Raw genomic sequence first — 25,747 nt, 5'->3', positions numbered from 1 at the left:
TGTCAGTTTCCCCTGACGTCAGCGGGCGGGCCGGCCGCCCTGCTGTTTACCGCCTCGCGGCCCGGCACAGTCCCCGGAGTTGGGAGCCCCGGGGCTGCGGCGGCCGCCCGCCCTTAAAGGGCCCGCGCCCCCAGGAAACGCGCCGCGCCGCGCGGCGTCGGGTCGCTGCCACCTATCACGCTCCTCACCCTCAGACCCTCCTCCCTTCCCGGCCACCCCCGCCGCCGGCTTCCGTCCCTCCCTCCCCTTTCCCCGGCGTCTCCAAGCTCCCAGCAACCAGCCGCCCCCTGGCTCTCCCGGCCCCCGCCGGCGGCCGCGGGGTCTCCGGCCGCGCTCTGCCCCTCGCGAGCTGGCCCGTACCCCACACCCTCCCCTCCCTCTCCCGCCGCCCCTGCTCGCCAGGCCCCCTAGGAGCGTCTCTGCGGCTCCGGGGAGGAGACGTTTCCTAATCTCAGGCCGGGGTTAAAGTTCTGGTCCTGGTGAGATGCTGGAAGCTGCGGCCGGAGCCGCAACCCGTCCCGGAGGTGTTCTGTCGCCTGTCACCGTCCCCACCACTACCGCTGCCGCCGCCACCGCCGCCTTGCCGGGGCCATGTTCGCTCTGGGCTTGCCCTTCTTGGCGCTCTTGGTGGCCTCGGTCGAGAGCCATCTGGGGGTTCTGGGGCCCAAGAACGTCTCGCAGAAAGACGCTGAGTTTGAGCGCACCTACGTGGATGAGGTCAACAGCGAGCTGGTCAACATCTACACCTTCAACCACACTGTGACCCGAAACCGGGTGAGGGCTGGACTGCGCTGGGCTGGGGGTTGGTGGTGAGTGGGTGAGCGGACCAGGGCTCCGCGAGTCAGTCAATCCTCTACTCTTTTAGGAGGCCCATGAACGCCACACCCCACCGGGTTTCCTTTTCCCAGAACCGCACTGGACTCTCTTGACCAGTCCTCCTTGCTTTGCCACCAGCGTCTCTCTGAAGCTCCCACTGGACAGTTTCTAAAGTTGTCTCCTTCCCATCTTGTCTTTGACCCCCTCCTTTCCACCAGCTGTGGTCTGAGCAGGGCTGGTCCAACACCCCAAATCTGATAGCCTCACTCGTCCGGGTGCAGGGGGAAGCAGGCTAGTCACTGGGCTTGGCCCAGAAAACCCCAAGGAAATGAGACAGGCCGACTGAAAGGCTCTGCCCAGCCAAGTTATAGCTGAGACTCCCCAGGGAGATGAATGCAGGACTTCCCAGCTCTCTTTCTGCCTTAGAAAGCCAGCTGGCCTTGTAAGTGGAAGGTGGTGGAGATAAGACCAACTCCAAGGGGGATGGGAGGAGAGAGGAAGTTTCTGTCCAATGAGGAATCTACCTCACCCTTACTTTCTCTTTCATTTTTTCCCCAGCCAGGAGTTAAATGTTGATTGAGCTAGATCTAGGAAGTCTAGACCCTGGGCAGAGCTGAGATTTGGAGAATTCTTGCAGCCTGGCTCTGTGGTCTCCTGCCTAACACTCTCCATGATGGGGTTTACTAAGAAGGGGTAGAGCTGATAGTAGCAGTCTGACTATTTTTCAGGATGGGGCGGGGTCTGCCTTCTGTGGCAGGCCAGGATCTGCCTTCAGTGCCTGTTTCTTTGAAGTTTGATGTCCTCCTGCTTGGAGTCCTTTCTTCCTTCTCCCCCATAACTGGGGTCATCCTGAGAGTTATGGTCTTCTACCCCTTAGGGAAACGTTGCCCTAGGGCTTGGGTCTCAGCAGCCCAATACCAAGCATTACCAGGATTGATTGATTGATTGATTTTCTTAAGCTCCCACTGTTCTGTGTATGTTCCTCCATGTGCCAAGGGTGAGAGTGTCTGCATTTTACAGAGGGGGATATCAAGGCTCAGAGGTGTGAAGTGACTTCTCCACAGCTCTAGCCCTTGGTCAGAGCTAAGGATAGAACTTGGCTTTCTTAGCTTTCCACAGTCTCTTTCCCCACCTCCCCACTGGCTCTGGCCCCCAGATTAGTTGTTGAGTGGGGGCTTCCTGGCTCACAAGGAAGAAAATTGAGGAACACTTCTTGCTCTCCTGTGTCCCCGTGTCCCTGTGCGTGGATATCCCAAGAACATGGATAGGTATGGGGTATCCTGCGATGTCCAAGGTCTCCGTTGTGTTTCCTGTTGGGAAGTGAGGCCCTGTAGTTGCGTGGATCCCATTGCCCTGCACATACCTGCCAGCCAGGACAGGGCCTCTTCTAAGAGCTTCTCTAACTCGGGACAAATCCCTCCTGGAGACTGGGGCTGATGTGGCAGAAGAAGGGGCATAGCTTGCTGCCCAGCCTGACTGGGGGCGGTTGGGGGGGGGGGGAACAAAGCGGTCAGCATGACGGAGGGCAGGGCTCAGTGTCTGGAGCCGTGTGTCCCGAGGAGCCGAGGTGGAGTCCTACAGGCTTGACTGAGGGGTGTTTCCATATCATTCTGCAGACAGAAGGCGTGCGTGTGTCTGTGAATGTCCTGAACAAGCAGAAGGGGGCTCCTTTGCTGTTTGTGGTCCGCCAGAAGGAGGCTGTGGTGTCCTTCCAGGTGCCCCTAATCCTGCGAGGGCTGTGAGTAGGACCTGGGGGTCAGGGAGGGGGGTAGGCCTCGGCCAGGCCAGGCCCAGAGCCTCACCCAGGGCCTTATACAGGGCCTCAGGCCACCCAGGAGCCCCTCTGTTTCTCTTCCCTGTTCCCTGAACCAAGGGGCTGCTCAGTGGCAAGCCTGCCAACTTGGAGCTTGTCAGCCTAGCTGGGTTAGGAGTAGGGAGAAGCTGGAAAGCAGAGTGGGGGAGTTGGGGCCTTGCTCCTGTGGCGTGGCTTGCTGGCTGGGACAGTAGTAACGTCCTGGCTTTCTGCTTTGGGCTATAGGTATCAGCGGAAGTACCTCTACCAAAAGGTGGAGCGAACGCTGTGCCAGCCTCCCACCAAGAACGAGTCCGAGGTCCAGTTCTTCTACGTGGATGTGTCCACCCTATCACTGGTCAACACCACCTACCAGCTCCGGGTCAGCCGGATGGACGACTTCGTGCTCAGGTGTGCAAGGACAATGCCAGGGGACCACAGGCCTGGCCTCCTTGCCAAGCTCAGGGAGTGACCGTGATGGGGGGGCTTTTCTCCCTCCAGGACTGGGGAGCAGTTTAGCTTCAATACCACAGCAGCCCAGCCCCAGGTAAGATTTGTCAGGCAACAGACCCTTGGGAGGAGAAGTGGTGACATGGGAGCGGGAGTGGTCGGCAGACCCTGCTGGGAATCCCAGGTTGGCTGTCCCCTTGCCATGGAAGGACTCTGGCCCTGAGGTGGTCAGGGGACAGGCCGCGTGGGACTTGCAGAGGCATGGGGTCTAGCTGCCACCTCTCCTCCTTGCCTCTTGGGACACTATCCTGAGTGCCCATCTGAAGTTGAGAGGAGTGATGTAATAGGGCTGCTTAGGGTCAGGGTCCTTCTCCCCAGAGAGCTTCCACTGCTCAACCCTGAGAGGATATACACTGTTCCCTTCTAGAGGGACAGAGAGAGCATCCTCATGAGATGGGTCTCTCCCTGCCCTCCTGTGCCCTCAGTACTTCAAGTATGAGTTCCCGGAGGGAGTGGACTCGGTGATTGTCAAGGTGACCTCCAACAAGGCCTTCCCCTGCTCAGTCATCTCCATCCAGGATGTCCTGGTAAGTTGCCTGCTCTTTCTTGCTCTCCACCAGTGGGTAGCAGGGCTGCTAAAGAGGGGGCCCAGGGCCCAGGTTCCTGCCCATTCGCCTCTCCCCTCTTCACTCTGTAGTGCCCTGTATATGATCTAGACAACAACGTAGCCTTCATCGGCATGTACCAGACTATGACCAAGAAGGCCGCCATCACTGTGCAGGTAGGAAATGCGCATGGCCCTGTGGGAGATGTAGCCAGGTGCTGAGCTTTCCAAACCCTTGCTCCTTCACCCCTACCCCATTTCTACTCTACTGATAAGACTGAGTCTTGGCCTGCCAGTCCCTGAGGTTTGGGGCTCTGCAATTTATGTGAGGGTTGAATCATCATCCCAATCACCTTGGGGAGTAGGAAAGAGCAGAGTACCCTTTCTGGCTGTCATATTTATTTCATTCACTGTAATGATAGCTAAGAGAGGGAAAGGGGGGCGCCTGGGTGACTCAGTCGGTTAAGCATCTGCCTTCAGCTCAGGTCATGATCCCAGTGTCCTGGGATCGAGTCCTGCATCAGGCTCCCTGCTTGGCGGGGAGCCTGCTTTCTCCCTCTGCCTGCCGTTCCTGCTTGAGCTCTCTCTCTCTGTCAAATAAATAAGTAAGATCTTTAAAAAAAAAAGAGAGAGAGAGAGAGAGGGAAAAGGGCCCTGGCTGATGCTGAGTGTTGCCCTTGGTGAAGGCTAAAACCTGTGCTAGGGGCAGGGAGGGTGAAGCCATATTATGTTCACTTCACAACATGTGAGTTGCAACTTAGGAGGCAGTAGGGGCCCCTCCACTCGTTCTCCTGGCTGATGCCCAGACCGTAATGGGGCACCCATGGGCTTCACGGTGGTAGGTCATACACACATTTGCTCACCTGGCTAGAGCATAGGGTCATGGTTTGGGCTCTAGAGCCAGATAACTCTACCACTTACCGGCTGTGTAACCCTAAGGCCTAATAGGGATAATGATAGTACTTATTTCGTAGGAATCTTAGTGAGGGCTGAGTAAAATTATGTGTGTATTTTGTTGATTGATTTTGATGATGATCGATGGTGATGACGGTTTTATCATCATCATCATCATCATCCTGCAGCGCAAAGACTTCCCCAGCAATAGCTTTTACGTGGTGGTGGTGGTGAAGACTGAAGACCAGGCCTGTGGGGGCTCCTTGCCTTTCTACCCCTTTGTAGAAGGTACACGGTGTGCCCTGGCCTGGCCAGGGTTGGGGAGGGCTCGGTCGCTCCCCGGGAGGTAGAAGAACCTGTGTGGCTGATGCGGGGTGGGGGCTTCTGCCGGGTTTGGGGTTTTGGCCCTGGACTCTCCCAGGCCTGGTCCTACAAACTTTAGCCAAGCTCCAGGCGGCTACTTGTTTGACATTTTGCTTCCAGATGAACCGGTTGATCAAGGGCACCGCCAGAAAACCCTGTCTGTGGTGGTATCTCGAGCAGTCACGTGTGAGTGTGGGTGGCTGAGTGGCTCTTCCTCTCAGACCTGGGGGAGGGGGAGGGAGACCTACATGGCAGACTGGCGGGCCTGGAAGGGGGAGTGTTCTTGGCAGCCTTCACGATGGGCGGGCTGGAGGTGGGTCCCTGAGTGATGTGGTAGAGTCGAGACTAACAATTGATGTACTGAGTTCCTGTTCTCTCTCCACCCCTTGTGAGCAGTGCAATCTCACTGAGCCTCAGTTTCCCTGTCTCTATCGTGGTGGGTTATAGGATCTGTCCCGGTGGTCTTACCAAGTTGTGAGGTTTAGCACAAAATTAGCAGGAAAGTAGTAGGCCCCTTAGTCATCCTCGATAAATATTTACTGAGTGATTGGATGGAGCCCTTTGTAAACTGGAAAATATAAGATAAAAATAAGGGATTGTAATGGGAGGGGAAAGAAGCTCCTCTCTTGTATGGATTCTTCATCCAACAAATATTTATCGAGCGCCTTCTGTGTGCCGGGTGTTATGCTCTGGCTGAGTCCTCTGGCTCGCAGCGTTCTGAGAGCTATGAAGGGCAAAGGACAGGTCACTGGGACCACAGGACAGAGCAGCTTTCCTGGAGGACACAACGCCCCCCCGCCCCCCGAGCTGTGTTTGGAAACAGGATGGAGTTTTTGAGGAAGAGGGAGAGGAGAAAATTCTAGCCGAGGGAGCAACAGGAGTGAAGGCAGGAGTCATGTCAGAGTTTGGCATATTTGGGGACCTGCCTGTTGCTCACCCCCCCAGGTCACTGAGGGAAGAGGTGGAGGGAGCTGTGGCTGGGCGCTCGTCTGCCATGACGAGTGGTCTTGGAAGGTTTGGTGTGCTCATCTTCCTCCTTCCCCCCTCCCCCGACAGCTGAGGCCTATGTTGGTGGTATGCTCTTTTGCCTGGGCATATTTCTCTCCTTCTATCTGCTGACTATCCTCCTGGCCTGTTGGGAGAATTGGAGGTAAAGCGGGGCTGCCGGGCGTCCCCCTTTACTGGGGTGGGTCGAGCAGGGGAGCTGGCCTGGCAGGATTTGAGCCAGCCCGGGGTCACGGTCCGCACCATCATGGGGCATAGGAAGGCAGGTCCTAACTTTTAGGGTCGGTGGTCCATGGGCCTCTCCTCTGGAAACCAACCCCTGCCCTCAACCTCCTACCCAAGTAGGGAAACCGCACATTGCTTCCCAGCCTGGGAGGAACCTTAAGATCACAGATGGAGGACAGGGTTATGGGGTGGAGAGGGTGGAGAGGGTGGAAGGCAGGCCGGCCCAGCATTGGAGGGATCCTCGTCCTGCCCCTCTGGTTTGCCTCTGGATTCTGTTTCTGCAGGCAGAGGAAGAAGACGCTTCTGGTGGCCATGGACCGAGCCTGCCCCGAAAGCGGTACCTCCAGAGGGCCTGGGCAGGGAGGGCAGAGTTTGCTCTGTGCTTTGCTGGATGGATCCCTTGGGGGCTGGAGGAGGAAAGGCCAGCTGGGGCTTCTGGATATTCAGACTGGGAATAACACTCTACAGATGGAAACGGGCCTGGGCTCTTGTACCCCTGTGACCCTAACGTGCCCACCTTAACGGCTGCCACTCGATTCATTCTCTGGGTCTGGCTACACTGTCCACCTCAGGCGATGTAGCTCACCGTCTGGGCGATTATTAACTTTTCATTCTCTTTCCTTTTCTTCCATCCTTCCCTCTCTGTCTATCCTCCTTCCTGCTTGGGACCTTCTCTCTCAGCTTCTCTCCTTGGTAAGCTCCAGGTGCTGTGGGCAGAGGAGCTGAGGTCCAGAATGGGGGAGGGAGCGGACACACGGGGGTGTCTGGGTGGGACCTGGGCTGGCCGATGCTCGCTGTCCTAGCTGGCCATTTAGACCCATCGATTCCTTGACCTCCCCCCCCTCACCATAGCGAGGACAAAGGATGGCCAGGGTTTCCACGGGGACACAGTGGGAGGTTGGGGCAGCCTTTGGCGGTGGGAGGTGTGTTTGTCAGGATAGGTGCTTATTCTTTGCTGCTGCCGTGGCCCCTCCGTGTCTCTCTGGAGTCTTTCTTCTCTCTTCTCCTTGGCTTTTGGCCCCTCTCTGTTTCCAGAGCTGAGGGGACCTCGATTTCTCCTTGCAGGTCACCCTCGGGTGCTCGCCGACTCCTTCCCTGGCAGCTCCCCGTATGAGGGCTACAACTACGGCTCTTTCGGTACGTGTCGGCGCCAGACGTTGTCCTTGCCCACTCACAGCCCGGCCTCCTTGGGCGTCCCCCTCCAAGGCGGCAGAGTGGCAGCAGGCCCCTCCCAACCCCAGCGTCCCCGCGCCCTCCCACCGGCCTCACCGCGTCCCGTGTGCCCCGCAGAGAACAGCTCCGGGTCCACGGACGGCCTGGTCGACAGCACGGGCACCGGAGACCTCTCCTACGGTTACCAGGGTGAGTGAGCCCGGCGGGGCCGAGCAGGCTGGGTGAAGCGTGGTGAAGGGCACCAGCCCCTTCTGGCAGGCTCTGGCACCGGGAGAGAGGCTGCTGTCTCCCCGCCCCCTCCTCTCTCCGCCTTTCCTCCTTGGCCCCACTTCCCGGTAACTTTCCCTTTCCTTTGAAGGGCACGACCAGTTCAAGCGGCGCCTCCCTTTTGGCCAGATGCGGCAGCTGTGCATTGCCATGGGTAGATGTGGGGTGGGGGGGTGCTGCTCCACCAGTCAGCTCCTGCCAGGGGGCCAGGGAGACGCTTTGTGCATGGCTTCCCCATCTAATGCCAATAATCGCCCGCTCTTGTGTCTTGTGAGAGAAGCAGGCACTGGCCTCGATGCTGGTGGGCTAGCACCCAACCGCCCCCAGGCCAGATGTTGTGGTTTGCTGCCAAACCCTCACTCTCTGGCCTGCCGGGGTAGGGCCCATGGGCAGGGGTGTCATGTCCAGGCCTCTGGGGGCTCCGGTCAGGCACGGTCGCAGGAGGAAGCTTCTGAAGGCACCAGAAAAGAACAGGAGCAGGTGCTCTTCCTAGAGGCAGCCTGTCACCCTTGCCTGCACCCCAGAGCCCACTGGGTCTCTACCCAGTGGGGGCCAAGGCAGTGTCCTCTCAGAACCCACACGGCTGGGCACCTAATCAGCATGACTTCTGCTGAATTCAGTCCTGTTGCTTGTGTCTGGGGCCCAAGGTCTGCTCAGAGTCCTGACCTGGAAGTCCTACTTCAGTTTGGTGGCCACCTGTTTGGTGGCCTCTTCCCAGAACCCACCCTTGTTCCCCTCAAGGACTTAGGAGCACCCAATACCTTTGCCCTGGGCCTGAGCCCACCTCCACCCCTGCTCTGAGCCCACAGTTTGCCTCTTCCCACTGCCCAGTAATTGTGACAATTGCCCCAGGTGGGTGGGGACAGACCTTGGGCTCTGTGCCTACTGGTTAACTCTTCCCTCCTGCCCACCCCAGATCGTTCCCTAGACCCTGTGGGCACTCGGCCTCGCCTGGACTCCATGAGCTCTGTGGAGGAGGATGACTACGACACATTGACTGACATCGATTCGGACAAGAATGTCATTCGCACCAAGGTCTGATGCCATGCGGGCTGGCCCTGGCCGTGGGTTTCCCAAAGAAAGGAGATTCTGTGTTCAGGCCCCAGCACATCTCCCTCTGGGGTGACATCTTAGGGGAACAAAGGGAAAGAGCTCAACTGGGGCAGGATTGATTCCAGGGGAAGCCGACTCTGCTCCCAGCCCTTCCAGACTAATCGGCCAGCAGCAACGGGGTGGCCTTGAGCCATGCCCTGCAGAGTTATGGCCTGTGGGAGGGGTGGGGGGACTTCTCATGTCCTCCTCTAACCTGGGCAAGAGGGGCTTCTCCCAGTCTCCCGGGCGGTGGGAAAGCGGGGCTCACTCCAGCTTCTCCCCAGCAATACCTCTACGTGGCCGACCTGGCACGCAAGGACAAACGCATCCTTCGGAAAAAGTACCAGATCTACTTCTGGTGAGCGGGCCGCGGGGGCCGGGCTTCCTGTTACTGGCAGGGTGGTGTGGTGGCGGCGTCTCGGGTCCTGCCTCCTCACCGCCGCCCTCCCACTCCGCAGGAACATCGCCACCATCGCTGTCTTCTATGCACTTCCTGTGGTGCAGCTGGTGATCACGTACCAGACGGTGAGCGGCTCCCCTGGGCCCGTACGGAGCGCCCTCGCCCAGCGTCCCAGCTTGGGGCTCTGGCGTGCGTACAGGTCGTAGGTCACAGGACCCGGGTTCAGATCCTAAGTCTGCCTCATGGGCTGGGTGAGCTGAGCTCCCTGAGCATCAGTGTTCTCATCTGCAAAATGGGGCAGCCACGCAACAGTGACGGCACTTTCCGCAGCTTGTCACAGGGCTTACGCAACTAGGCCCATGGGACTTGATAGGTCTCGGTTTCTCTTCCCTTTTCTCTGTGCTGTGAGGCAAGACCCTCTGTCGCGGTCATGCCCCATGATCTTGGGCTCCACCTAGCACCGGGGGGGGGGGGGGCAGTGAGAGAGGGCTGGCCCGGCGCACGGATGTGCCCGCGAGCCGCTTGCCGCGTGGGACTGTGTGGTGTGGCCCGGGCTTGGGCCTGGCTCCCTCTCGCCTGGGCTCTGGGTCGAGTCAGGTGCTTTAGCAGCCCCTGCCGCTCCCCTGCAGGTGGTGAATGTCACCGGGAATCAGGACATCTGCTACTACAACTTCCTCTGCGCCCACCCGCTGGGCAACCTCAGGTGGAGATCGGGGCTGAGCTAGGGTATGGGGGGAGTGGGGGCCGGCGCTCTGCCCAGGGCTGCCCTAGGTGGGGAAGAGGCCAGAGTATGGGGCCAAGGCCAAGCGCCCCCTGTCGCCCCTTCCAGCGCCTTCAACAACATCCTGAGCAACCTGGGGTACATCCTGCTGGGGCTCCTCTTCCTGCTCATCATCCTGCAGCGGGAGATCAACCACAACCGGGCCCTGCTGCGCAATGACCTCCACGCCCTGGTGAGAGAGCACCTGCCGCTGAGGCCGTGGCTCCAGGCCCTTCTAGCAGGCCGGCCCCGCCCGGCCCTGCCCTGCCCTGCCCACGTGCCTCTCCATTCCTCTCTCCTGCTCGCCCTCTCTTCGGTTCTGCCCTTTCTCCCTCCCCGCCCCCCACTCCCTCCTGCCTCACCTCCTCTTTCCCTTCACTTCTCCCCAACAGGAATGTGGGATCCCAAAACACTTCGGCCTGTTCTATGCTATGGGCACAGCGCTGATGATGGAGGGGCTGCTCAGTGCCTGCTATCATGTCTGCCCCAACTACACCAACTTCCAGTTTGGTGAGTGGGGCCTCCCTCTTCCCCGGCTGCACCGAGAGCCAGGCCCTGTCTGAGGTCCTCCCCGCCGGGATCCCCAGCACTCAGCCCTGTGGGAGACTCCGGAGCTGGGCTTCCTGTGGACACACATGTCCTAGTTTATAGAAAAGAGGCAGCTCGGTGCAACCACACTCGTTCGTTGTGTGTTCTGTGGAAAGGCACGGGTAAACACCGAGAAAACGAACATAATTGGGCTATGGTCCCTGACCTCAGGGTGCTCAGACTATGGCCCGTGTTGTCAGGGGAGGTCAGGCTGGGTGCCGGCCAGGGGGCGGCGGTGCGGTGTCCTAGGAACAGTTACGGGACTGGAGTTCAAATGTCAGCGCGCCGGCAGCTCGCTCTGTGGCCACGAGAAGGCGCGGGGGCTCTCTCTGCCACCCGGATTCTTGGGGCTGGGGGCCCCCTGCTGCGGTTCGGAGGATGTGCTCGCAGCTCACGTTCCCGTCCCCAACGCAGACACGTCATTCATGTACATGATTGCCGGGCTCTGCATGCTGAAGCTCTACCAGAAGCGACACCCAGACATCAACGCGAGTGCCTACAGCGCCTATGCCTGCCTGGCCGTCGTCATCTTCTTCTCCGTGCTGGGCGTGGTGAGGCCCTGGCCCTGGCGCCCGCCCCGCAGGGGAGGTGCACACGTGTGCGTGCACCCACGGCCCCTGCTCCGAGCCCCGCTCCTCGGGAGGAAGGGCGGGCTGGGGGAGCGGCTCTCCTCAGCGCCTGCTCAGCCCTGCCGACGGCGGCCCCCCGACAGGTGTTCGGCAAAGGGAACACAGCGTTCTGGATCGTCTTCTCGGTCATTCACATCATCGCCACCCTGCTCCTCAGCACCCAGCTCTATTACATGGGCCGCTGGAAGCTGGGTGAGGGCATGCCCGGGGCAGGGCGTGGAGGGGGGCAGTTGGGCCCCACAGAATGAGGGTTCGGTGGCCTCGGGGACCCGGACTCACTGCCAACTTTGGGTTCTGCCCTCTGGCTGGGGGTCCTGGAAGAATCACAGAGTGAGGAATTAGATGAGGGTTGGCATAGCCGTGCCCTCCGAAGGCCTGGGCTTCTCTCTGCTGCGCGGGCCAGGGGCCGGGGAAAGAGGGGTGCCCGTCAGCACTTTGCCCTTCTTGCAGACTCGGGGATCTGCCGCCGCATCCTCCACGTGCTCTACACAGACTGCATCCGGCAGTGCAGCGGGCCCCTCTATGTGGTACCAGCCCAGCTCCCCAGCCCTCCTCCTCCATCTGCTCTTGTTCCTCTGGGTGGGGGGGGGTGTGTGCCGCTGAGAGCCCAGGGGAGGGTGGGGACTGGCTGACTTGGGCCTTCTTCCACTTTTCTCCCTGTCTCTCTTCCCCCTCTCAGTCCCCGTGTCTCTGCTTCCCTCCAGGACCGCATGGTGCTGCTGGTTATGGGCAACATTATCAACTGGTCACTGTGAGTCTGGCCATTGTCTGTGGTAGCCTGGCTGGGCGGACAGCTGGGGACTGGGCCAGCCACTGGCTGCCTTGGGGTCCACAGACAAATTCTAAGCTTTGGGCATGAGAAATGGGGGCTCAGGAGAGAGATGTTGGCACCTCGGGTTCTAGAATTTCTGTGGGCCTCTGAACCCAGGCTCACATCATAATAAAATGTGGGGTAGGGGTGAGGGAGAGCCCCTTTCTTGCTCTTGGCCCTCCCCTGCTTCACCAGCTCTTCCTCCCTTTGCCAGAGCTGCCTATGGGCTCATCATGCGCCCCAATGATTTCGCCTCCTACTTGTTGGCCATTGGCATCTGCAACCTGCTTCTGTACTTCGCCTTCTACATTATTATGAAGGTGAGTGGGGGCTGCTGAGCCTCCTCCGCCAGGTGCCCTGCCTTTGCAGGACGGAGCTGGGTACAGCCTGCTTCAGGGTAGCGTTGAGAGGGAGTGGGACTTTTTCCTTCATCTCTGCCGATGAGGTCTAGGAGGGGAGAGGCCAAAGTCTCTTGCATGTATTCCAGCTGTATCCAGAGACCCTTCCCTACTCCAGGAATGGCCCTGCAGGAGGGAAGAGCCCCGTGCGGTGCAGAGGGGTTTGAGCTGGGGCTCACCAGGTCTGCAGAGGCAGGGACCTCTGACGGCCGGGCGCTTTGCAGGGACCCTTCTGCCTTCCAGTTTTGAGAGGAGCCTCTGCCCAAGGAGAGCCCCCTGGCCAGTGTACCCCGCCAGCATGGGGCTCTGTGCACATGGAGGCCTAGCCAGGGTGGACATCAGGGGTGAGGACACCAGGCTGCTGGTGTGGGACAAGGTAACTGTGTAGCTATTCGAGGTGAGGGTGTGAATCTAGGAAGGCTTCCTGAAGGATCCATCCTGTATGCTGAGAAGTGGCACGAAGGGCAGGCAGGGAAACGGACTGGGCCAGGGTCTGGCCCTCAGGCTATTCTTCCCTCCCCGCCCAGCTACGCAGTGGGGAACGGATCAAGCTCATCCCCCTGCTCTGCATTGTCTGCACCTCCGTGGTGTGGGGCTTTGCACTCTTCTTCTTCTTCCAGGGACTCAGCACCTGGCAGGTGAGTAGCGATCCCGCCGAGAGGGTGGGGAGTTGCCCACAGGCTCACTGTGAGCCGATGAATGGCCACTTCTCTTCACAGACATCGTTTGTGAGCACTAACCATGCTTTCACAGCTGCCTTCCCACTTCACCCTCCTGACATTCAACATGCCAGCATGGGGGTTTCCCCTCATTTTACCTATGAGGCAACTGAGGTTCAGAGAGGCCAAGGGACCTGCCCAGGGGCACACAGCCCTTGAGTGGCACAGCTGGGGTTTGAAACCAGAAGTACCAGGCTCTCCCCTCTGCCTCATAGGCACCTGCCATGAATCACGTTTCGATTCTGTGATCAGAACCAAGTCTGGCCGAGTCTCTGCCTTTGAAGTACTTATAATCTAGTTCAGGAGAGAGAGAGAGACCATCAGTTCCTGGACTGCTCTTTGCAATATGATACACAAGGCGAAGCATATAGACAAGACAGGAAGGGGGAATGGACGCGAGGACAGAGGAGGTCCAGGAAAGCTCCCTGGTGGAGGCAGACCTTGCTCATGGCCCTAAAGGCCTTGGGTGATGAGAAAGGGCCCTGTGGCCCAGCGATGCTGTGACCGGAGTCATGACCCAGAGGCAGAACTAGACGAGGCAGATTCGGGGTCAGCGAGAGCAGGAATTTGGGAACTGAGTGAGACTGTGAACTCCCGAGGGCAGAACAGTCACTGTCATCTCAGCATTTGGCACAGACGGCCCCAGACACAGTGCTGTCCAGTCGGTGTTGGTTGGATAGGGTTATGGGGGAGCAGGGAGGACCCTGAGCAGCCTTAGGTCGTGGCCCACAGTCATGGCTCCTGTTGTCCTTGGGCGGGGACGGGGGGTGACCCGCCGAGAACGCTCTGGAGAACGAGTGAGCCTGCAGGTGCTGATTCCAAGGCAGGGACCCAAGGTAGGAGGCTTCCGAGGTCTTCTAGCATCTCGAGGTAACTCACCCCACTGCTCGGATACAGGGCAGAAGAATCGGAGGGAGGAGGGTCTAAGGGAAAGGAAAGGGCAGAAGCCAGCATCCTCGGGGAGAAATCTGCAACAAAGAGCCGATTCTCAGATGTGGGAGACAGGGCAAGGGTGAGTCGGGAGGAGGGGGTGTGCGCCTGGCGCCGCAGCAGGGCAGACGCAGGGAGCCGCAGGCCAGGTCTGGCCCCGGTTGGGTGGGCAGCGTCCCAGGCAGCTCTCCCCGTTATCCCTCCCCAGAAAACGCCTGCGGAGTCACGGGAGCACAACCGCGACTGCATCCTCCTGGACTTCTTTGACGACCACGACATCTGGCACTTCCTGTCCTCCATTGCCATGTTTGGGTCATTCCTGGTCCGTGAGGCTGCCCTGCCCCAGCACGGGGGTGGGTAGAGGCCCAGGTTGCCTGGCGGCCTGCGCCTGACTCGGCGTCCACCCCCGCCCCCCCAGGTGTTGCTGACGCTGGACGACGACCTGGACACCGTGCAGCGGGACAAGATCTACGTCTTCTAGCAGGAGCCAGGCCCCTTGCTTTCCTCACAGGGGCCCCCGAGCTCCTCTGCCTCACTGCCCAGAGCCTCCGTAGCTCTGGGGGTGTGAGTCCCCGCCCTGCGGCCCAGTGTGGGTGGTGGCGGGACAGCGAGGTCTAGCCCACGCTTGGCCTGGGACAGTCGTGGCGGGGGCCGTGAGCCCTGCATCTGCCCTCTGCCGGGGAGGAGGCCTGCTCCCCTAGAGCCCCAGATGTTGGCCACTGGCTTCTGCTTCTCAGTGTTGAGGGCCTCTCACGGGCCCTGTCTGTTGGCTCTCCCATCTGTCCCTTTGCAGGAGGAAGGAGGGAAGTGGTGTTGCCCTGCCCATCTCATCTCTTCTGCCCGTCCTTCCCTTCTCCAGGAGCCTGCGACCCCAAGCCCTTCTTCCCGAGCTCCAATCCAGGGCCTGGTTGGGCCTGATTCTCTGTCCTGCGCCAGGGTCCCACCGCCCTTTGGGGCTGTCCCTGACTGCCATCACTGCCCGTTCAAGTCGGGATGAATGGGGGTGAAGGATTTTGGAGGCCAGCCAGCTGGTGCCAGGCTTTTGGTGCTAAGGCCTAAGAGGGGCTGCACGCAGTGCAGCCTCCCCCCTCTGACCTGTGCTTGGGACTGGCTCTGTAGGAGTAAGGGTCAGTCCACGTGGGAGAGTCGCCTTGATTTGAGGGGCTGAATTCAGAGGTCACCTTCCTATCCCGTCAGCCCCCAGACTGATGTTGGCACCAGGATTGGAGGGAGAGACAAATCCCCCCCTTCCCTTCCTTTTTCTTCCCAGCCCTCCGTCCTGCCAAGCCCCAGTTGGGGGCCTTCCAGAGCCGTTGACACTGCCCAGGAATGTCCAGGGGCAAAGGAGGGGTACATGAGGCACCCAGCTTCTCCTGCCTCCTCACAGCCGTGGGAGCCCCAGTGCCTATCTTAGAAGGAGGCTCAGGAAGGGACACGATACTCCCCTCCGTGTCCCTGGTCCAGCCTCACTCTAGGACCCAGGGCTGGCTTCTGTGTTTCCGTCCTGTCTTCGGCCAAGTTTTGTGTTAGTCACACACACGTATGTGTAGGAAACTTTGGAGTTTACACTGAGTTGCCCCAGCTCTGGGCGCCTAGCTGCTCTGGTCCTTCGATCCCCGTCACCCTACCTGGTCCATTCCAGATGCCAAGACTGGGGGAGGCCAGGTTGGGCCTCTGCCTTGGGGATGGGAGTGTGTTTTATTCTGCCCAACTTGTTTTTATAGCTCTCCCTGGAGCTGGGGAGAGGAGGTGGATCTGGACCTCTTTTCAGAACTCCGTTTAATGTCTGTTTCCAGGCTGTGGTTGCATTTCTGTTTTCTATGAATGAGTCTGCATTCAATTAAAGAAACAGCCAGACGCGGTTCTCAGGCCCCTGTTTGCTCCCCCGTTCTGGGTGGAGGTGTTGAGAAGCAAGGGTGGGACAGAGGCCCTCCATTTCGCAGCTCTTGTGGTCTGCCTTTCTCTTTTCAACAGAAGAGAGTCTCCCTTGTTTTCCCCATGTGTCCTCGAGTCCCCCGTGTCTCTCCTCCCCTTTGAGCAACCGCATCAGCTCAGGAAACATATACCAGGGGCCTGCTCTGTGCCAGGCACCGTGTTGGGCAGTGAAGATGGTGGAGTGAAGAAGTTTTCACGCCGCCGCCGCCGCCGCCGCCGCCCCCCCTTACCTGGCAAATGGCAGAGCCTCTGCCCACTTGGCCCCTCACCTGCAAATCAGGCCGGCTTCCCTTCTGGCCTGAGCCTCTCCCAGCCTGGCCGGCTGCGAGTGCGGCCAGTGCTGCCTGATGTGACTGTAATGGCCAGGAGAATGCAGGCCGAGGCGGGGCTGGTCCTCGGGGGACCCAAGATGGAGACTGTATGGTGGCTAAAGGCGCACGCAGAGGGCAGGCGGGCTCCCAGAAGAGGGAATTTGGAAACGACCCTAGAAAGTTGATTTCAGTTCCAACAGGCCTAGGAGGCCAAGATCTGGGGGGCCAGGAAGCTGGTGAATTCAGACCTAAGCAGAGGGGCGCTGCCCTCTAGATCCCCCGCCCTTTTCCCTGCACTTCTCAGCAAACACCACTGGGGGGCACTCCGGCTCTGCGTCACTGGGCTCAGGTGTTAGGAGGCTGGCTGTGGTGGGCGTCCCCTCCGCCGTCCACTGCCCAGTGCCAAGCTCAGCTGCCCCTCTCCTGGAGGGTGTCCAGGGTGTGGTGGAGAGTGTTAGCTCCTCCCTGCCAGGCCGCCCTAGGGAAAGGGGTGGGGTGCCCTCACAGTGGGCAGCCCAAGAGACCCCACTGGTAGTCTCACCTTCGGGTACCCTTTCCCCAGACCCCTGAGGCCAGGTGCAAGCCACATAAGAGTGGGTCTCCTTCCAGGAGTGATAGAGCCCAGTCTGTTCTCTAGGGTAGGTAGGGACTGTTCCACAGGGAGGGAGGGAGGATAGCAGCCTCTGAGCCTCCCGCCCAGTGTTGGTGTCTCAGCCCTGCCAGGCCTTAGAAACCGCCTGGATAGGGGCCAGGGTGGACTGAGCTGCCGCTAAGCCCCCAGATTCCACCCGCAGCTAAAGCAGGGAACTCAAGACCCCCCCCCCCACCGAAAGCTCTCAACCTGAGCAGGGTGGGATGACTGAAGGAGTGAGTCTGCCAGCCAGTCCCCTCCCACACGGGGGCCAGCAGGGACACCCAGCTTCCGCCACTCGTGCGCCCCCCCCAACCCCCCGCACGTGGCCTTGAGCTTACTCAGGCACTCTGAACCTGTTTCTTTCTTTCTTTTTTTTTTTTTATTTGAGAGAGAGAGAATGAGAGAGAGCACATGAGAGGGGGGAGGGTCAGAGGGAGAAGCAGACTCCCCGCCGAGCAGGGAGCCCGATGCGGGACTGGATCCCGGGACTCCAGGATCATGACCTGAGCCGAAGGCAGTCGCTTAACCAACTGAGCCACCCAGGCGCCCCTGAACCTGTTTCTTTATCTGAAAATGAGGTTAGTAACTATGCTCCCACGATATAGCCCTGAGGATTAAATGAGAGCATTTGCAAAGCATTTGCCTGGCATGTCGTAGCTCCTATCTCTAAGGAGAGTGAAACCCCCAGGACAGGGTGGCTGGTTGGTCCACCACCAGCCTCAGGGATGGATTCCCCACAGCTCTTTCCCCTCTCTCTGGCCAGACCCTTTTGAATTTCCCCTGTCGTCAAACTAGGGGGCAGGGAGCAGTGAAGAAGGAGCAGCCCTAAGTCCAGAGAGCAGGGAAGGCCTTCATGGTCCTGTCCATAAAAGGCTTTTCCCCGGCGGCTTCCCGGCCTCGGCAGCTCAGCTCCGCCCCGCCCGCTCCATCTCCAAAGCACGCAGAGAATGTCTCGGGCAGCCCCCGGCAGACTGCTCCAACTTGGTGTCTTTCCCCAAATATGGAGCCTGTGTGGAGTCACTGGGGGGGCCGGGGGGTGGGGAACAGGCTGGGTTCTTCTAGCAGGGAGGGGGCCGAGGGGTGAGCCAGCGGGGGAGGCTGACATCACCACGGCAGCAGCCCTTTAAACCCCCCACTCAGCCAGCGCCCCATCCTGTCTGTCCAAGTTCAGACACGGAGAGCTCCTTCCCTCCTGCGAGCCCCGAGGAACCCCTGTAAGTGCATGTATCCCCGGGTTGGAGGGAAGGTAGGCTAGGGCTTGACGGTAGCAGTGGGTATACTGGGGACAGGGCCCTCAGAGGTCCTGGTCTCCAGCTCCTCAGCTGGAGAAGACCACCCTCTCCATCAGCGGGCATTCCTGATCTCCAGATGGGGAAGTGGTCCTACTTGATGGGGGTGGTGAGGTTACTAGAATCCCATATTGCTTGGACTGGGCAGCCTCAGGCTGGTTGAAATGTTTAGGATGACTTGGCTGATGCAGAGGGATTGATGGTGAAGACCCTGACGACAGGGGTGCGAGGGGGACTCCCTGTATTCAGCCCTTGTCATGCCTATGGGGTGGGTGATGGGCTCAAGGTGTTGGGTTAGACACAAGGCTCTGTTTGGTGTCCATCTAGGAGGCTGTACAAGGAGGCGAGGAGGTGTGCGAATACATCAGTGCTGGAGAGCAGGGGCCCACGGGCGGGTACCCAGGGCCTGAGCAGCAAGAGAGAAGCCCCAGGGAGCCACTGAGGCAGCGGGGAGGTCCACAGGCAGGCGTGGCAGGGCGCGGGGAACTGCATGAGAGCCGCTTTCCGGACACACGGCTCCTTCCATCCTCTGAAAATGGGAGGTGACCCCACTGCAGAGAGAGGGGTGAGGGGCGGGCCCTGCAGGAACTTTGCAGCGTTGGCCTGAGTGGGCCTGGGACCCGGGGCCCTTCCTGAAAGGTCTGGCTGCTTCCCCTCAGTGGTTGCTATCCAAAGGGCGGCAGTGAATAGGGCCGCTCTTCTCTGTCCCCAGAACTGAGATGAGCCCACCTTCCTGCCATGTCAGAGATCCACAGACGCTCGACGCTCACTCCTGTTAGCTGTGTCTTCTTTCGAAGAGAGAGGGGGCCCAGGGGTCCTGGAGAGACCCCTGGTTCTGCTAGTTGTTGTGGGGTCCTGTGGTAGCAAGTGCACGCTGCCCCTTCACAGCTGTACTTTATTCTTTCTCTCGGGGGAGGGGAAGCTGACAGGAGCCACAGGGCAGGAGGATCAAAGCGCAGCCAGGCTGTTCTGCCTGTCCTGTCCCAGGAGGCTTTATCTAGAAAGGCCTCTGGGTGGCTTGGCCGGCAACCCTCTCCCTCTCCTCTTCCCAGCAGCATCAAGGTGGGACTGGGGGGGTCTTAGTCAGAGGACTGAGAGGGATTTCTTGGAATTCTCCACTTCAAGACTCTTCACCAGGAGGGAGAAGGGTGGGGGTGGGGTGCCTTTCATCCCCCTCCCTGTTCTGATCAAAATCCAAATGTTGTCTCTAGAACTACGGGCTGCAACTTTGTGTCCTTGTCACCGTGAGCCTCGATACCTTCACTGTCTGCTCTGAATCTCCTAGACTGAACGCTGGTGGGGGCGGCGGGGGGTGGGGGGGGCACTCTGCTTCCGTCCTGTTCCTCGCAGGCCCAGCCCACCGTCTGGGAGGGAGGGCAAATGGGAGGGCAGGTGGGGTGGAGAGTACCAGGAGGATAGGCTTATGGAAGGTGGTGGGTGCTTGGACCCCCGGGATGCATGCTGCCTGCCTGGGCTGGTGGGGTGAAGGCTGAGCCGGGGCCAGGATGAAGGATGGGCCGAAGTCACCTGGTCCCAGCTGACTTGTGGGTTTTGACCACTAGTCTTTGACCCCCAGTGATTGGGAGGCAGGGTGTGAGACACACGGCAGGGTGGGGAAGGAAGGGGCTGGGCTGTTTATAGGGAAACAGAGCAGAGACCGCTTTTGGATTCTCTGGGGTCAGCTGGAGGGGGAGATGGGTGGTGGCGCTCAAAGGTGGCCCAGCCCTCTGGGTCTTTCCAAATCCGAGAGAAGTGAGTTGCCCAATAGCTGGAATTTAGATGAATCCATCTCGTGTTCTTTGTCTCAAGCTTTGCTGTCCCCTCAGGGGATGACTTGGAAAAGGAGTGGAGGGCGGCTGGGAAGAACGCTGTTTCAGTCCCTGGGTCAGGGGCCGGCTCCCCCAGGTCACCAGCAGGAGGCGATGCTGGGAGGGAGTCCCAGACAGTGCCTGGGTGAAGGCACAGCCCTCTGAGATGGATCACATCCTCCTCCGTGCACAGATGGGGAACTTGAATGCAGGAAAGTTGTCAGCTCTGGGGGAAGGAAGGGTAGGGCAGCTGACTGGGGACCATGGCAAGTGAGGACGCTCACTCTGCTTTCCACGGTGGTGAGTGGGGAGAGGGTCTGATTGTGGCAAGAGAGGGAGTCGGGGAGCGTGCGGACTACCCCCATCCTCAGACCACTCTCTCCCTCCCAACCTCTGACCTCTCCGAGGCCAGGTGATGGGTCTGGCCTCATCTGGTCCCTTTCTCGGAGGGCTCTCCCAGGGAGCTCTGGGCACCACCCCCCGTGACACCTGGAGCTCTCCCGAGCAGTGCCAGCCCCAGGCCTTCAGGACAGCAGCTGCTGCTGGTCTGCACAGGGAGGGGCTCCCCATGTTCTGGCTGGCAGATTCTTGGCTCTGGGATGTCCCCCGAGGACTCTGGCTCCTCGGTTACTCAGCTACTAGAGTGGCGGGACCTGGGGCACAAGGGAAAATCCATGGGTCTAGCAGTTCTTTCTCTCCTGGCCCACCTGAGGAAGTGCAGCTTCTTGGCCAAAGGCTCGTGGGTTTTGCTGGCTTCCTAGACCTTGCCAGGGGTGGGTAAGTGTGAGCCTCTTCAGCAGCTGCAGGCCAGAGGCCGGGCTGATCCGGCAAAGAGCTGGGTTTTGGAGTTCCAGCTTTGGGGCTAGAGGATAAAGTGGAGGGAGAGGTAAGAGAACTCTGTAACTTAAGGCAGAACCCACAAACCACCTCACCCCTACCTGGACAAAGAAACCTGCTGCTTTATTTTGGCGCCGGGGGAGGGGGGCAGTGCGGCCTCCTCTGGAAGGCATCTCCAGTGCCTCTGTGGCCAATCTTGGCAAAGAAAGAATGCTCTAGACCAGCGCTTGTCAAACTCTGGCCCATACGCTAAACGCAGCCTGCTGCTTGTTTGTGTCAATAAAGTTTTATTGGATCAAAGCCATGCTCACTTGTTTACGTATTGTCTAAGGCTGCTTTCATGCTACAATGGCAGAGACCATATGTCCAGCAAAGCCTAAAATACCTACTACTCTCTGGTTGTTTACAAAAGTCAGTTTACTGATCCTTGCTCTAGACTTCGAAAGATCTGGTCTCCCGTTTCTCTGGTCCCTAAGTTCAGAGAGGCTCCCTGGACAGAGGGGATGATGGGCAGTGCCATGAAAACAAAATGAGGATACCAGGGGAGCTAAATAAATGTCTAGGATGGATGGGCCCCCCCCCCCCCCGCCCATCCCCCTAGGAGCTCCAAGGCCTGCCTAGCACAAGTGAGAGCAGAGCTGGTTCTCTGATCCTCTGACCTTCTCCCTTCTCTGGCTGGTGCTGCTTTAGCTCTCCCACAACATGGCCAACAAGGGTCCTTCCTATGGCATGAGCCGCGAAGTACAATCCAAAATTGAGAAGAAGTATGACGAGGAGCTGGAGGAGCGGCTCGTGGAGTGGATCATAGCGCAGTGTGGCCCAGATGTGGGGCGCCCGGACCGCGGGCGCCTGGGCTTCCAGGTCTGGCTGAAGAATGGCGTGGTGAGTGGCACTTCACAGAAGTGCAGGGGGGCTGGAGCTTCACCATCCTGCTGGGCTTGTGGGGCAGGCACCCCGAGCGGAGTGCCAAGCTGAGTTCTCTGCCCGGCAGATTCTGAGCAAGCTGGTGAACAGCCTGTACCCTGATGGCTCCAAGCCAGTGAAGGTGCCCGAGAACCCTCCTTCCATGGTCTTCAAGCAGATGGAGCAGGTGGCTCAGTTCCTGAAGGCAGCTGAGGACTACGGGGTCACCAAGACTGACATGTTCCAGACTGTTGACCTCTTTGAAGGTACAGAGAGAAGAGGGGTGGAGGAGGCAGGTGGAGGACAGGAAGCTGAGGCAGAGAGGACAAGGGATGACCCAGGCATGCCACGACAACAGGTCTGCAGAGTGGGAATGCCAACCATACTCAAGGGCATCCTAGGATCTACTGCAGCCTCCTTAGCCCTTGGGGTTGGCCAGTTTTCAGAGAGGCGGGGCAGGCCCTGCCATGGAGTCCCGTGTACATGGTCCTGAAGGTCACCCCCCATCCCTTTTTCTTCTCCCAGGTAAAGACCTGGCAGCGGTGCAGAGGACCCTGATGGCCCTGGGCAGCTTGGCAGTGACCAAGAATGATGGGTACTACCGTGGAGACCCCAACTGGTTTATGAAGTACGTGGCCACCAGGGGTTCCTTGTGCACTAAGCTTGTGTCTCTGTGTGAGATGGGGGGTGGCCTGGGCTAACCACTAAGCCAAGGGAGGCGGGGCAGCAGGGTCGGAAGGTACAAAGTGAAGGTCTAGGCGAGGGGGAAGATGGGTCCCTGCTGCTTGCCAGTGTCCCTGGCCCCGGGGGGCAAGCTAGATGAAGGAAGCAAGAGAAGTGAGATGGGGCACATGGGATGAGGCTAGGAAGTGACAGAGGAAACAGAACCCAGGTGGAAAATGTACAGTCCCGGTGAGTCTTTATCCTGGTTTCCCCACCTCTAGGAAAGCCCAGGAGCATAAGAGGGAATTCACAGAGAGCCAACTGCAGGAGGGCAAGCATGTCATTGGCCTACAGATGGGCAGCAACAGAGGGGCCTCCCAGGCTGGCATGACAGGCTACGGACGACCTCGGCAGATCATCAGTTAGAGGGAGAGGGCCAGCCCCCGGCCCTGCCCGTCCCCAGCTCGCCGGCCGCAGCCATCCTGCCTAGCCTGCCTCACCCACACCCGTGTAGTTCCTTCAGCCCCGGCCAAGCTTCGAGGCTCCGTCACTGAGCAAAGGTGACCGCACTTGGGCAGCTCTCCCCCACCCCTCAGCCTCAGCCCAACTTCTTACCCCAAAGCACCACTCCCCTAACCCTCCTCCCAGCTCCCCTACTGTCTCCCACCATCTTTCCTCATCCTGGGCCGGGCAGGGGGGAAGGACGTGGGCCGGGGGTAGCTGGGCAGGGGGCAAGTCCACCATCCTCCTTGGCAGCAGATGCCCATTGAAGGAAACCCAGCCCAACCTCCCCCCATTTTTTTGCTGGAATATTTTGGGGGTTGAAATTCAGAAAAGAAATATATACATCAATCTTTTCTCAGGCCTGGCTGGCAGAGTTTGATTTGCCCTAGTCACTTCTGGTTGCAGGAGGTATGAGCAGGCAAGAGGCAGGGAACATTTACGGGTGTTCCTAGCCGCCAGCTCTGAAGGACCCCTCGAATTCTAGGATCCCAGGGGGATCAGCTTCCTTCAGAGGCCCAGGCAGAGGAAGGAGGAGAGTGGATCTCAGGAACCGGGGACCGAAGGCCAAGAGGAGCGACTTGGCAACTTTCATGAGCTCTGGGAGGCAGATGAAAGGGGATGGGGAGCGGCAGAGTTGCGTGGAAGGTTTTTATTTTGGAAAAGCTGTGCAGAAAAACATTCAACCAAATGTTGCTGTGAAAAGAGAAACTTAAGCGTAAAAAAAAAAATTTTTAGATCAACCAACTAGCTCAGAAGAGGGGAGGAGGCCCAGGCCGGGAGGAGTCCCAGCCGGTCAGGCAGACGGCTGGCCTCCGGCGGGTAAGACCATTTCCCTGAGCGCTTTGCAGAGGAAGACAGGGTGGTCGCAGGGCTGGAGTGGCAGTGGCCAACCCCTGTCATAGTCCTGCTGCAGACCCACCTAGTGAAGCCGCGCAGGCCCTGGGAAGCCGCGCCCATCCGTGGCTTTGCCAGGAGCATTGTACCGATCCTTCAGGATGGAGGGTGGGGGGGCGATGGTGAAGGAGTCAGGGGTGTGTTCAAGGTTGGCTTCTGATCAGGGCTCAGGGAGGCAGCTGCTTTCAGGGCGGGTGTGCTGGGCTGAGGGCTAACTGCCATACCAGTAGGTCTGAGGTTCCAGGCGGAGGCAGAAAGCGGGGGGAGGGAGAGGAAAAGACTGCAGTTTCTAGGTCCTGGGTCATTAGAAGGACAGGCATATATCCACGGGCTCTTCTCAGCCTTCACCCCAAGCCCTCTTCCCGAGGGACCCCGGTGACGTTTCTGTGGAGAGGCTCTTCTGGCCATAGCAGGCCCTGTCCCACCCATGCATGGGTGAGGGTCCCTATGACCCACATCACCAGCTTGCCCAGGAGAAATGAGGAGGCAGGCCTGCCCAACTGGGGGGGGGCCGAGCTCTTGTCCAAGACCTTGTCACCAGAAGCTCCTGTTCAGTCGGAGGAAGATCCAATGGCGTGGCCACACTATTCTCCGGCACGATTCCTCTGTCACTGCACCTTAAGAAGGCCCTCGCCCTCCCTGAGTGTAGTCAGAGGGTGCTCTTTCGGCCTGTGGATTCCTGATGTTAGCATCAGGGCTGCCTTCTCCCCAGAGCTCCCGGGACTTCGGAGCAGCCTTCCAGGCTTCCCCAGCTTTGGGAAGGAAGAACCTGTCCCATGTCGAGCCTGTTAAGCCTTGCGTCAGCAAATCTGCTCCTCTTTCCCCTGCAACAGGTCTGGGGCTAGGTGATGATGAGGGCAGTTCAGGGTACTCCTGTCCTGGGACAGGCCCCAGTCCCCTCGATCCAGCAGGTCTGGGGCAAGGAGATCAGAGGTGGTGGGAGGGCCCTCACTTTCTGTCTCCACTGCATCTGGATCCTTGCTGTTGTAAAGTGGCACTGATTCTAGTTCTGTCCCCTCCTCTCTGGCTTTTTGGCTTCGTTGGGGCCAGTGGCAGGGTCCATTCCTACAAACTCGGTGAGAGGCCACATTCCTCTGGCTCAGGTATATTTCCAGCATGTAGTAAAGGGTCCAGAAGATGGCAAAACTGCCCACCAGCACCAGAGTCTGGGAAAAGTCAAGCACCCAAGTTAGGGATGGTTTCCCAAAGCCTGTGGCTTTTCTCAACCCAGAACAATGAACTCAGAAAGTCTGTCACCTTCCAGGGACTGCCTCTCCCGCCCCAAAGCACTCGCCTCCCCCACCCAAGGAGCGCCCTCTCAGAGCTAGCTAGTCGAGTGGGGACCCGGCCAGCTCCTCCGAACCCCCCACTTCTCAAGTCACCTGGAGTACCCCAGCAAGGACTAAATCCCCCAGGACACTCCTGCCTGCCCACCCGCCTGGAGCTGGAGGCTGGGCCCTCGCACCTTGAGGGTGTTAGGGGTGATGGTGTAACCGTCCTCCTCGGGGATTTTCAGCCCGGGAGGGCAGGGCAGAGTGAAGCCATCATGCAGGTATTTTCCACTCATGGCACTTTCTAACAGTCTGTGGAGAACAAAAGAGATGAGGACGCCCTCCTGAGCTTGGTTCTCCCACCTCCCACCTGGAGAGGGAGGATGCCCCACAGCAAGAAGGGGTGGGCGTGCTGCGGGTTCCCAGGGAGGTGTAACTCCCTACGTGGCCTCTTCCGGCCCCAGGAGCTGCCCCCCCCGCACCCCCCCCCCCGCACCTGCACCTGGCACCCACCTTTGCCTGTCCCTGATGTCCACTGGACTCCACACAGAGCCGTAGAGGGTCAGCTGCCACTGCCGGAGGGTGCCAGCCCGGAGCAGCTCGTCTCCTAGAGCAGCAAGCCGGGCAGTCGTGAGGCCCGCCCCTCCGCCGGCCGAGCAAACAGCCCCGCCCGCCCCGCCTGGGGGCACTCGACCGACCGCACACTCTGCCGCTGCAGTGGTCTGTGTCCCGCGGCCCAGGGGTTCTGCAGATGTGCCTTGCGGGGGGGGGGGGGGGGGGGG

General features: G+C 59.5%; 3 protein-coding genes across 7 annotated transcripts in view; 2 read left to right on the top strand and 1 right to left on the bottom strand.

Moving 5' to 3' along the window:
- On the top strand, window positions 1-15,773 carry SIDT2 (SID1 transmembrane family member 2). Of its 5 annotated transcripts, none has more exons than XM_044919163.1 (27): window positions 1-774; window positions 2,433-2,554; window positions 2,855-3,019; window positions 3,110-3,155; window positions 3,544-3,645; window positions 3,756-3,839; window positions 4,745-4,844; window positions 5,040-5,105; window positions 5,976-6,069; window positions 6,434-6,486; window positions 7,215-7,286; window positions 7,440-7,511; window positions 7,681-7,743; window positions 8,506-8,624; window positions 8,966-9,039; window positions 9,140-9,206; window positions 9,711-9,784; window positions 9,911-10,034; window positions 10,234-10,351; window positions 10,844-10,980; window positions 11,142-11,250; window positions 11,509-11,585; window positions 11,763-11,809; window positions 12,084-12,189; window positions 12,795-12,905; window positions 14,125-14,238; window positions 14,335-15,773. In XM_044919163.1, exons 1-27 carry the CDS (start codon window positions 592-594, stop codon window positions 14,395-14,397), a joined length of 2,562 nt encoding a protein of 853 aa, XP_044775098.1. In that variant the 5' UTR covers window positions 1-591; the 3' UTR covers window positions 14,398-15,773. The 5 variants fall into 5 exon arrangements, with proteins under 5 accessions (XP_044775098.1, XP_044775099.1, XP_044775100.1 ...); XM_044919164.1 differs by lacking the exon at window positions 7,681-7,743 and adding an exon at window positions 6,831-6,842 and having other exon boundaries at window positions 8,518-8,624; XM_044919165.1 differs by lacking the exon at window positions 7,681-7,743 and having other exon boundaries at window positions 8,518-8,624.
- Window positions 15,774-17,907: 2,134 nt separating this feature from the next.
- On the top strand, window positions 17,908-25,726 carry TAGLN (transgelin). Its single transcript, XM_021696476.2, has 5 exons — window positions 17,908-18,010; window positions 21,421-21,612; window positions 21,722-21,899; window positions 22,159-22,261; window positions 22,578-25,726. The coding sequence occupies exons 2-5, from the start codon at window positions 21,433-21,435 to the stop codon at window positions 22,720-22,722; spliced, it is 606 nt and encodes a 201-aa protein (XP_021552151.1). The 5' UTR covers window positions 17,908-18,010; window positions 21,421-21,432; the 3' UTR covers window positions 22,723-25,726.
- The window catches only part of PCSK7 (proprotein convertase subtilisin/kexin type 7), a 25,283-nt gene continuing 22,970 nt past the window's right edge, over window positions 23,435-25,747 (bottom strand). Inside the window, exons 15-17 of the mRNA XM_021696475.1 lie at window positions 25,479-25,572; window positions 25,160-25,277; window positions 23,435-24,860 (exon numbers count right to left, since the gene is read on the bottom strand). Of these exons, the coding sequence (XP_021552150.1) occupies window positions 24,495-24,860; window positions 25,160-25,277; window positions 25,479-25,572 (578 nt within the window). The 3' untranslated portion in view covers window positions 23,435-24,494. The remainder of the gene's footprint in view (window positions 24,861-25,159; window positions 25,278-25,478; window positions 25,573-25,747) is intronic.

The sequence above is a fragment of the Neomonachus schauinslandi genome, chromosome 11 (assembly GCF_002201575.2).
Source record: "Neomonachus schauinslandi chromosome 11, ASM220157v2, whole genome shotgun sequence".
NCBI lineage: Eukaryota > Metazoa > Chordata > Mammalia > Carnivora > Phocidae > Neomonachus > Neomonachus schauinslandi.
This window is presented reverse-complemented; position numbering and strand designations above follow the sequence as displayed.